Raw genomic sequence first — 12,336 nt, 5'->3', positions numbered from 1 at the left:
TACGTTGTTTCCATATTTAAAGATCGTGGAAAGTGATGGTGAGGTGTCCCAGTTTGATTCACTGGATAATTGTTCGGAAGGTGGAATGAGTGCAGAAAATTTCAACACACTTAAGAAGGGGCCATTGGCTCCCATTGACCCTCCACCTGAGTTTCAAGATTCACCACAAACAACACTGGTACGCTCAATGACAAAGAATCCTGTAATCAGTTTAAGACGTTGGACCTCGTCTCAGTCATCGTTTGAACATTTGAAGGACCACAATAACGCTGATAACACAAATATGAGCGTAGTAACTATTGGCAATATCAACGATGAAAGCGTTTTAATAACTGGCAGTTACATGCTAAGTAATGATATTCCAGAGAAGGACATGTACAATTGTAACAAGCATCTTTACTCCAGCGATTCAATATTAAATTCACACATGGACAATATATATGATGAACCAAATAACATGTTGAGCTCCTCGCTGGGGAACAGTGTGGATATACTAGATTCCGACTCGCCATCGCAGTCAATTCCTCCTCCGCCGCCACCTGTATCCATTGTTAAAATAAAACAAACGTTGTGTCCCTATTTTCAAGATCACACACGATATTTTAAAGCGATACCATCGGAACAGGACAATATTACATCAGCTGTACAGCGCTTTAATGTTTCTGGACTTTCTGAAATACATGATTACGATCTCTACTATGGTATTAAACGTAGCGCATGTCAACAGTACGATAACAGTTTACAACGAAAAATAATATACAGCCCACTGAGTAATTCTCATTATTGCCATAACCACGTTTATCATGGAGGTAAGAAAATAAATGTTATGTTATATGTATTTGGAAAGATCCAATTAAATCAAAGATGCACAAAATAATATGTGTGACTGTAGTGGCAAGATTACTAAATTTACTCTCCGATTGAGCACAAAATTTAAAAATGTTATTTTTAATAGATTTTGTATATTTGTTTGATATGGTCAGATTAAAGAAGTCATTTTAAATAACAAACAATAGATTACAACTATTAATTCTACTGTACAAACACTATTTAAGTAAAACATAAAGAAAACAGTTTTTACGTCCTTTGCATTCGTTGATGTTCGGCCAACGACTGAGCACAAGAGAATAACAAAACGCACGAAATGAAATCGACGCTAGAGTATGGTTTCATTCATCCCTGAATTAAATGCACACATGCTTGTTGAATACACTTAGACCTTATAATTAGTCTGCGCAATTTTATGCACTACCTATTTCTTGTCCAATTTAAGTCAAATTTTGGAGGTATGCCTATTTTTGGTTCTTATTAATACATAGGGTTTAACATTAGAAGCAATGTCCTAAAAGACCCCATTGATTCCTTTTGTGAAAAAAGTTATTCGTGGTCAACGGTCATTTTTGAGGCCTTACGCAGTTTTTTGGATTTTGCTAAAAAACTCTAAGACTTATCAAAAATGGAATAAAGTTAAAGTTGTACATTTAAAAATTGTATACAAGAATGGTCTTAACGATTTTTAATAAGGACTTACCATTTTGAGATATCGCGATATAAGTGTCAAATTAAAAATTATCCGCGTAAATACATTATGAGGCGAACCGGTTAAATAAGCACACTATGTGTTATGTATTTCCTTAAGCTTTCAAACGATATCCAATTTGCAGAAATCTATTCAGTTAAACAGGTTTTTAAATCTGGCGTTTCGGGTCGAATAACCGGCGAACCGGATCCGCCGCCCATGAAAATTATACATTTTCTAATCAGCGCAACAAACCCTACCTTCGAACAAAGATTTTACATATACAAAGGAAGTCTTATAGCCCATTATACAGGTATTGTTAGATAAAAATACTATGCAAAAAGACTATTTTAAATTTACATATTGTAAATACAAAAATTATTACCCAATTTAATGCCACTGTGCAACATTTTAAAGGTATTCTTGTGCAAACAATTTGAACTGAAGATTTTTTTGAAAGTACCGACCCAAGCGACAAAAACACTAGTTGGGTTTTGTTGTGTCAGATTAATCTTGAATTTTATGGCCCCATCTAAACATGGTTAAATATTAAATTTTAAAGCAATTCGGGGCTATATCTCTGAAACCAATTCGAATCTTTTTGACCTCTATGGAAGAATAAAATATTTGGAGAAATAATGAACTCGAAAAACTACATTTATTGCCTCAACTTTTATAACACTATGCAACACTGAAAATGCAAACAACTTCTAGTATGCATTTTTTGAAAGTACATATTTAGACTACAAAAACCCTAGTAGGGTTTTGTCCTGTCAGATCCAGTTGGGATTTTATGGCCTCATCTAAACCGGGCTAAATTTACACTTTTTTGCATTTATCAGGCCTTTATCTCAGAAACGAATAGGAATTTGGCCTTGCTGTCTTTAGCAATATTGTAGCCCTAAACTAGTAGAACTTATCTTTTGAAAAAACCACATAAGAAAAACTCCATCTGGGGCATCAAAATCTATAAAATATAGAAAATTTTACATAATTGCTGAAATTCTGGTCAGTATCGGCTAAACTATTGGGAGTTGAACCAAGTAACGTTTTGCAAAAATCTTCCAAATAAAGTTCTCAACAATTCTTTAGAACATTCTGAAACTCTAAAATGCTTACTTCATGTTGTTTCATCAGTATTTTGCATCATATCTTTTGCAACACGTATTTCAAACACAGTTCACACCAACAGTTTATTTTCGCATTTCGGATTTCACTAGATTATTGACATTTTTATTAAATCGTCGTTGAAAAATGTTATGAACAATGACATGTTCTGAAGAGTTGTGTATTACATTGCAGGGAACATTTTTCCAAATGAAAATATTCAGAAAAAAATTAATGGTTTTGGAGATACGGTGCGAAATATATAAAAATTGTGGCATTTTTGCATATATTTTGTTATTTGAGGCAATAAATGTAGTTTTTCGAGTTCATTATTTCTACAAATATTTTATTCTTGTCCTTACCTACAAATTTGCTTCAGAGGTCAGAAGAAGATTCGCATTGGTTTCAGAGATATAGCCCCGAATTACTTTAAAAACTCAATATTTAACCAACAAAACCCAACTAGGGCTTCTTGTCGTTTGGGTCTGTACTTTCAAAAAATCCTCAGTTCGAATTGTTTGCACAAGATCACCTTAAAAATGTTGCACAGTGTAATATATATAAAAATTCCATAATTTGTATACATTTAGCACGATATCTCCAGAACTGTTAAATTTTTCGTATGCAATTCATAGCTCTTCAGAACATTCCATTGTTGTAACTATCACGTTGTTTTTATTATATTTTTCAACCAAAGGCGATAATAAACTGCTCGTGTGAACATTGTTTGAAATACGTGTCGGCTGGGGTAAGCTCAGTCGCGTCCAGGTTCTCCATAAGGACCTCCTAAACCTTACGAAATGAGAAGACTAGTATTCTCCCTTTCCTGGGGGGTTAAATCGGATCTTTATCGATTAAAACTAATTTACAATCTACTCGTGATTAAATGCGATAAGTGTATTTAATGTATATGGGTTGGATATCGTTGGAGTTGATTGCGGCGGCTTCGGCGTCACTGCAGAAGTGTTGGCAGCTGGGGGCTTCGTGGCGAGTTGGCTAAGATTTCTGGTGCAAACAACATTTTTCTTGCATATGCAAACAACTTTTTTGCATATCCAAAATGTATATTTATATATGCAAGATCAAACTTGTATATTCCCGATTTAAGTAGTCTGGAATGTTTGTTGAACAATTATTATAATTTATCCGATGGGGGTAACATTTTTTAAAACCAATCTATCTAGTTCGTTACTAAAGCGTACAACATATATGTCTCATTTAAAAATATAATAGTGGTTTTAATTAATGGTGGTAAAGTGGTATTGTTGATCTAGTACATTTTAATATTGTTGATATACAACTGTTTCAAGTTGCACCTTAACAAACTTTAAATGTTAGGTGCTTACACCTGGGCAGTTTTTGTGGATTTTGAAACTATAATGTTCATAGATGAGCAAAATCAGAAAACAAAAATATCGCCGGAGGGATTTTCAAATAAATCGCGGTCAAAGTTCACATTTTTAGGTTTTCATGATTTTGCTTGAAAACCGCATGTCCTATCGTATTCGGACAAAAGCAATGAAAATTCTCTTCAAGTTTGACCTTAATGGTGTTATTGTAGGTTTTACCATTTTTTTAGATATAGAAGTTCAAAACAAGATCACGTACGCTGCGCCTTAACTAACTTTATTAACTTTGAATGAAAACCGCTTACACTTGGTAAGTTTTTGCGGATTCTGAAACAGCAATGTTCATAGATGAGAAAAATCCAAAAAAAAAAACACTGGAATGATTTTTATATAAATCACGTTCAAAGTTCACAATTTTAGGTTTATCTTAGGTTTTCAGGATTTTGCTTGGAAGCGGCAAGTCCTATCGAAAAATATGCACCATCATTTGTGAAAACCGTTAATATGTTACATTTTATAACTTCGAAAATCTTGCCAAAGATCACAAAAGGCATTTGTATATAGAATATACAACAGAACCACATTCTAGGTCTAGAATTTGGAACCATCAAATCGTCGACATCAATATTCCGTTGAGTTTAAGTCCATACAATTAATTCTTCCGGCCCGAACTTTTTTCTTGCATCAGCACTTATTTTAATAACATAGAATTAAAGTATATGTCAGACCTAGGTTAGGTTTAAGATTCGCAACTGCCGTGCTGCCAGCCACTCCACCCGGAGACCTTGAGGTCCATTGTGATCATCCTGACTATTGAATTATGTGTATTGTAGAGATGATGTTGTTGTGATGTGATGGTGTGTACATTGGGTTATTTGTTTGTAGATGAAGAATGTGGCTATGTGTGTTGTTGAAGAGGTGTTCCGGTAGATGCGGCTATATGGTGATGTGTGCATGCATATGGTAATAGTGTATAATGAAAGTATGATGTGAAGCTTGTTATGGATGAGACTACTATATGTTGCTGTGTGACTGCAGATGATGCTGATGTGTGACTGGTGGCTATATGGTGATGTGTGCATACATATGTTGATGGTGTGGAAGAAACGTATGATGTGATGCATGTTATGGTGCTGTGTGACTGTAGATGATAATGTATGGCTGTTGATGATGACGAAGTGTGCTATGTGGGAGGAGATGGTGGATTAAGTTGGAAAGGTGGGAAAGGAGGGAAGTGGAAAGTGAAAAGACAAGAGAGAAGAATTAGAAGAATAAGTAAATGTAGAGGAGAAATCAGATTGCTTTAAGAAGAAAGATTGATTAAAAAAAGTCTATACTGACCCGCCCCAGAGCCACTTAAGGCTCTTGCAGTATACTACCAGAACTGTAGGGTCAATAGAGGAGAAGTAAGAGAGAGATTCAATCACATGTACACCAAATAGTCTATTTCTTTTGACCATTCCTCCTCATAACCTAGAATACTCAATGTTATTGTCATCACACTTGCATGTCATATATCTTATTCCGCAATGGCCAGTTATGACCCCAACATCGATTATGATTTCTGACTTGCACAGTGAGAGGAGGGACGCAGTTCTACGCCTTGAGATTGCCGGCCAGATTGAATTAGATACCTTACAACCAGGTACGTCTTGCCAAATTTTAACGGTTTTCTCTGCATAGAGCTTACTGAGCTTGTCAAGGAAAAAGTAGAGAGATGGATTGACACAATTCTCCACCCTGAGGTCCGAGAATTGGGAGCCTCGTCTTGCTAATTCGTCAACTACCTCGTTTCAATCAGCATTGCAATGCCCTGGAACCCAGCAAAACTTAACAACTACGTTACATGTTTTAAGATAGACCTACAACTTTGAACAGTCCTAGATTTAATAGTGTATGACCTTAACGCTTTTAGAGCAGCCTGGCTGTCCACGTAAACAGTGACTATCTTATATACAAGGTCCGTCATTCCCACTAGTAGCTCCAAGGCTTTCCAAACCGGATCGGTGAAGATTGATTGGCTATCGGGAAGTGGTCTGCCATGTTCCCATTCACTTCTGTCTGGGATTATTACTTCAGCTTGGTGAGATGTAGTCAGTCTCATCTCCCAATCTCTTAGTCCAATCTGACTACATATCCGCTGTAGAACACTAGCATGTCCAAGATGTGAACAACGCCACAGATTTAACTCCTTAAGCCTCAAGGCAGTTCGTGATGCTTGATACTGTACAAGAATATCCATGGGCTGGACGTTCAGTATGGCATTCAATGCTGTCTGAGGGGTGCTTCTTGCTGCTCCAGTAATGAGAATTGACGCAGCTCGTTGCACAGTAGCTAACTTGGACAGATTAGAATTATTGCTTTGGGCATGCCACCAGACGAGACAACCATAGGTCGAAATGGGACAGACCACTGTCCTATACAACCAGTGTATTACATGTGGTCTGCGACCCAACTCTTGCCTACAGAGTTCTTACAGGAATAGAGCGCAATCAGACCCCTCTTGGTTCTCCCCCCGTGTTCCTTTTCCATCTTAGTCGATGGCCCAGGACCACTACCAGGTATTTCGCCTCCGTAGAGAGATCCAACCGCACACCATCCAGTATTGGCGGCACAAATTCGGCAATATTTCTTTTTCTGGTGAATAGTACCAGCTCAGTCTTTGCCGGTTTCACCCCAAGACAATTGTGGTGAGCCCAGCGAGAGAGCTTTACCAGCGCACCCTACATCAGTTCTGATAGCGTCGACAAGAATTTTCTACTAATTAAAATGACAACGTCGTCAGCATATGCTACTACTTTAGTTCCTAAATTGTCGAATTTCTTGATTATCCCCTTCACCTGAAACTTGTCCGCATGGTTCCACATCTTCATATAAAACGGTTCCTCTCGATTTCCGATATTTTGAAGGGTGTGGCCTCAACATCAGACTTAAATGGCTGACATTTTGTATAAAGTCTTCGTTGGGAGTATACAACTTTCCACCTGACATTTCTCGGTATAGGTTTGCGTCTTCATATAGCTCCCGTAGAACGGAACCTCCGGATTTCTTGTATTTTGAAAAATATTAAAGAATTCTGATGCAAAATTTCTATCGTGTTGGGGTCCATGGATAACGAAAATACCTTTGGTTCACTTCGTTTTTTTATAAATGCAGTGAAAATCGGGGTTTCTAAGATTAAACTGGCATAACTTCTATTTTTCACAACGAATTTCTATTGGTTTCTATTGGATCACCATCTTATAACAACAATTGCAATTCGCGATTTTTCTCCATGGAGGAAAGCATAGGCCCTACTAAGAAATAATTTACCATAAGTGTTGGCTTAAACCAGTGTTCGAAAATAAACACTATAATATCGTACCGTACCGTTCTGTACCGTACCAAGGTGGATAGGTACACTACGATAGTGTACCGCTCCGGAGCACAAACACTAAAAAATATTTTAGTGATACTGTACCGGAACACAACGATAATCGTAGCGTACCGCATGCCGGAGCACTAAAAATCGTAGTGCTCCGACTGCGGAGCACTAAAAATCGTAGTGTTCCGACTGCGGAGCACTAAAAATTTTAGTGTTCCGACTGCCGGAGCACTAAAAATCGTAGTGCTCCGACTGCGGAGGACTAAAAATTTTAGTGTTCCGACTGCCGGATCACTAAAAAATAATAAAGGTATTATGTTTTCTTAGGAAAATTAAATATTTGGTTAAATTTGATCAAATAAAAATTAAGATAAACTGTTACATCCATGTATGTTTAAATTAGTTAAACACATTGCGAAATATGGTCAAAATTATGAAAAAACAATATTTTGTTTTTGTGGAATGAAGCAGAAAGATCGTTGTGCCGGAGCACTAAAAATCGTTTTGTACCACGTTTCGAAACTATAAGGTAAAGAACCATACATTAATTTATTATGATTTCTGAGGAAATTAAATATTATATATATATTTTTTTTAATAAATAAAAATTAAAAGAAAATGTGAAAAACATCTGATTTGGTTTTTGGACAATGGAGCACTAAAAATCGTAGTGTTCCGACTGCCGGATCACTAAAAATCGTAGTGTTCCGACTGTCGGATCACTAAAAAGTGTAGTGTTCCGACCGCCGGATCTCTAAAAAATTGAAACAATGGATCAATAAAAATTGTAGTGTTCGTTTGTGGAGCACTAAAAATCGTAGCGTACCACGAGCCAAAACGCTAAAAATAACGTTAAGGTAATCGTCTGTTTATTATAATTTATGAGGGAAATTAAATATTTTATGTTTTTAGGATAAATAAATACATATTAATAAATAATAAAACAAACGGGGTGAGCTAAATAAAACCATTTAAAAATTAGAAGTAAATGTGTAAAATATCTGATTTGATTTTTGGACAATGGAGCACTTAAAATCGTAGTGTCCCGACTGCCGGATCACTAAAAATCGTAGGGTTCCGACTGCCAGATCACTAAAAATTTTAGTGTTCCGACTGCCGGATCACTAAAAATCGAAACAATGGATCAATAAAAATTGTAGTGTTCGGTTGTGGAGGACTAAAAATCGCAGTGTTTCTACCGCAGGATCACTAAAAATCGTAGTGTTCCGATTGCCGGATCACTAAAAATTGTAGTGTTCCGACCGCCGGATCTTTAAAAATCAAAACAATGGGTCAATAAAAAACTTAGTGTTCGACTGCGGAGCACTAAAAATCGTAGTGTTCCGACTGCCGGATCTCTAAAAATCGAAGCAATGGATCAATAAAAATCGTAGTGTTCGGCTGCGGAGCACTAAAAATCGTGGTGTTCCGACTGCCGGAACACTAAAAATTTTAGTGTTCCGACTGCCGGATCTCTAAAAATCGAAACAAAGGATCAATAAAAATCGTAGTGTTCGGCTGCGGAGCACTAAAAATTGTAGTGTTCCGACTGCCGGATCACTAAAAATTTTAGTGTTCCGACTGCCGGATTTCTAAAAATCGAAACAAAGGATCAATAAAAATCGTAGTGTTCGGCTGCGGAGCACTAAAAATCGTAGTGTTCCACGAGCCGCAACACTTAACAAATAACGTAAAGGTAATGAACCACACATATGGTTCTTATGATCTGTGTGGAAATGTTAGATTTTTTGATAGGCATTTTACATGTAAATGTGTCCAAAATTTAGTGGCATAATAATGTTCATTTTTGTTTTCATAATAACACTATCTTGTTATGAATACAAAAATAAACATAATTATGTCGGGTTTTTATATAACACATAGTAAAGTTGCCTGCTACTTTGTGGTACCAATAAAAATATCTAAAATATATAAATATTTCATCTAAAAATTTAAATAAAAGTCCTCTGGGGCACATAATACACTGTGCAACAAGATTTCTGTGCGGTGGAAAATTCCTTTTGGAGATGAAAGCCCTTAGTGAGTATATTAAGAACCCAAAAGGAAATTTTCCCCATAGGTCAAGTTTCTGAGATATCGCGCGATGAATTTTTTGAATTTTCGCCTATGATGCTTGAGAAAATAGCTTTATATCTCTGTTTGCCGTTATTGTAGCTTCGTTTTGAGATTACATGTCTTCAGTCAAATCGAATGGCGAATCTACCACCACACACAAGATGAGATTTTACAGCATCCAAATATTCCACAAAAATATTGCTCAGAGAATTTTAGGTAAGGTTCTTATTGACAACTAATCGATACTGTCACGTTTTCATTGTCCTTTTTGACATTTACCCGGTTTTTGTTCAGAAAAACCTATGTTTTGTTTTTTTTGTATATTCGTTATTTGTTATGTATTGGTAGGTAGACATACCTATTGGTTATCGCTTACATTGACATCTGGGATGTATCTGAAATATTTACCATATATAGCTCCCGATATGCTGAACACGTTAATGACAAATTTTCTTGGAGAATAGATCCGGTTATCTAATATTTTGAACCGGATATAGCGATATAAAACCCGGATTTTGTACCGATTTTAAGTAACCGATTAAGCTTATATGTATACCATTAGAAAGCTAATAAAATTGCCAATATGTCCTCTAGTTATATAAGTTTATTGACATTTAAGAACCCTAAATGTCAATTGATAGCTAAATCGGTCTGAAAATGTAGATAAAAACGTCAAAATACCGTAAATCGGGGGATACCGTTATATGGGAGCTATACCAAAACGTGGACCTATGTCCACAAGTTTTGTCACATAAGTTTATTGACATTTAAGAACCCTAAATATCAAATTATAGCTATATCGGTCTGAAAATGTAGCTAAAAACGTCAAAATACCGTAAATCGGGGGTACTGTTATATGGGGGCTATATCAAAACGTGGACCTATGTCCACAAGTTTTGTGTTATAAGTTTACAGACACTTAAGAACCCTAAATGTCAAAATATAGCTAAATCGGTCTGAAAATGTAGCTAAAAACGTCGAAATACCTTAAATCGGTGGTACCGTTATATGGGGGCTATACCAAAACGTGGACCTTTGTCCACAAGTTTTGTTGTATAAGTTGACACTTAAGAACCCTAAATGTCAAAGTATAGCTAAATCGGCCTGAAAATGTAGCTAAAAACGTCAAAATACCGTAAATCGGGGGGTACCGTTATATGGGGGCTATACCAAAACGTGGACCGATATAGCCCATCATCGAACTTGACCTGCCTGCAAACAAAAGACGCATTTTGCCAAAATTTCAGCGTCCTATCTCCATTTTTGTGGATGCTAGAGTGATTACCACAGACGGACGGACGGACGGATGTGCTCAGATCGACTTAGAATTTTACCCTGATCAAGAATATATATACTTTATAGGGTCGCACAAGAGTATTTCAATGCGTTACAAACGGAAAAACAAACTTAATATACCCTCCATACTATGGTGGAGGGTATAAAAAAAAACAAAACATAGGTTTTTCTGAACAAAAACCGGGTAAATGTCAAAAAGGACAATGAAAACGTGACAATATCGATTAGTTGTCAATGAGAACCTTACCTTAAATTCTCTGAACAATATTTTTGTGGAATATTTGGATGCTGTAAAATCTCATCTTGTGGTACTTTTACTACGGTTCAAGAAAGAAAGGACGAAAAGGACATGAAAGGAATTGAGTTAGAAGAATGAAATGTTCTACAAAAAGATTCGCCATTCGATTTGACTGCAGACATGTAATCTCAAAACGAAGCTACAATAACGGGAAACAGAGATATATAGCTATTTTCTCAAGCATCATAGGCGAAAATTCAAAAAATTCATCGCGCGATATCTCAGAAACTTGACCTATGGGGAAAATTTCCTTTCGGGTTCTTAATATACTCACTAAGGGCTTTCATCTCCAAAAGGAATTTTCCACCGCACAGAAATTTTGTTGCACAGTGTATTATGTGCCCCAGAGGATTTTTATTTAAATTTTTAGATGAAATATTTATATATTTTAGATATTTTTATTGGTACCACAAAGTAGCAGGCAACTTTACTATGTGTTATATAAAAACCCGACATAATTATGTTTATTTTTGTATTCATAACAAGATAGTGTTATTATGAAAACAAAAATGAACATTATTATGCCACTAAATTTTGGACACATTTACATGTAAAATGCCTATCAAAAAATCTAACATTTCCACACAGATCATAAGAACCATATGTGTGGTTCATTACCTTTACGTTATTTGTTAAGTGTTGCGGCTCGTGGAACACTACGATTTTTAGTGCTCCGCAGCCGAACACTACGATTTTTATTGATCCTTTGTTTCGATTTTTAGAGATCCGGCAGTCGGAACACTAAAATTTTTAGTGATCCGGCAGTCGGAACACTACAATTTTTAGTGCTCCGCAGCCGAACACTACGATTTTTATTGATCCTTTGTTTCGATTTTTAGAGATCCGGCAGTCGGAACACTAAAATTTTTAGTGTTCCGGCAGTCGGAACACTACGATTTTTAGTGCTCCGCAGACGAACACTACGATTTTTATTGATCCATTGCTTCGATTTTTAGAGATCGGGCAGCCGGAACACTACGATTTTTATTGATCCATTGTTTCTATTTTTAGAGATCCGGCAGTCGGAACACTACGATTTTTAGTGCTCCGCAGTCGAACACTACGATTTTTATTGATCCATTGTTTCGATTTTTAGAGATCCGGCAGTCGGAACATTACGATTTTTATTGATCCATTCTCCAAAAATCAAATCAGACGTTTTTCACGTGTTCTATTATAGTTTATTTCTTAATTTGTATTTATTAAAAAACAATTATAAAATATTTAATCATAATAAACTCCTTTGTGGTATTTTCTATGTATCCACAGTCAGAACACTACAATTTTTAGTGCGCCATTGTACAAGAACCGAATTAAAGTTTGTCAT

At 36.1% G+C, this 12,336-nt stretch overlaps 1 protein-coding gene across 8 annotated transcripts in view; it reads left to right on the top strand.

The window, feature by feature from the left end:
* The window catches only part of Socs16D (Suppressor of Cytokine Signaling at 16D), a 174,632-nt gene that overhangs the window by 21,979 nt on the left and 140,317 nt on the right, over nt 1–12,336 (top strand). For all 8 annotated transcript variants that reach the window (XR_012411933.1, XR_012411934.1, XM_073979020.1 and 5 more), the window contains exon 3: nt 23–809. Coding sequence is in view for 6 of the 8 variants with exons in the window: in XM_073979020.1 (XP_073835121.1) it covers nt 23–809 (787 nt within the window). In the remaining 2 variants the exon portion in view is untranslated. The remainder of the gene's footprint in view (nt 1–22; nt 810–12,336) is intronic.

Source organism: Musca autumnalis, unplaced genomic scaffold (genome assembly GCF_047663935.1).
Source record: "Musca autumnalis isolate F117 unplaced genomic scaffold, ASM4766393v1 scaffold_3, whole genome shotgun sequence".
Classification (NCBI taxonomy): Eukaryota; Metazoa; Arthropoda; class Insecta; order Diptera; family Muscidae; genus Musca; species Musca autumnalis.
The sequence above is the reverse complement of the archived record's forward strand: the minus strand, read 5'-3'. Positions and strand labels throughout refer to the sequence as shown.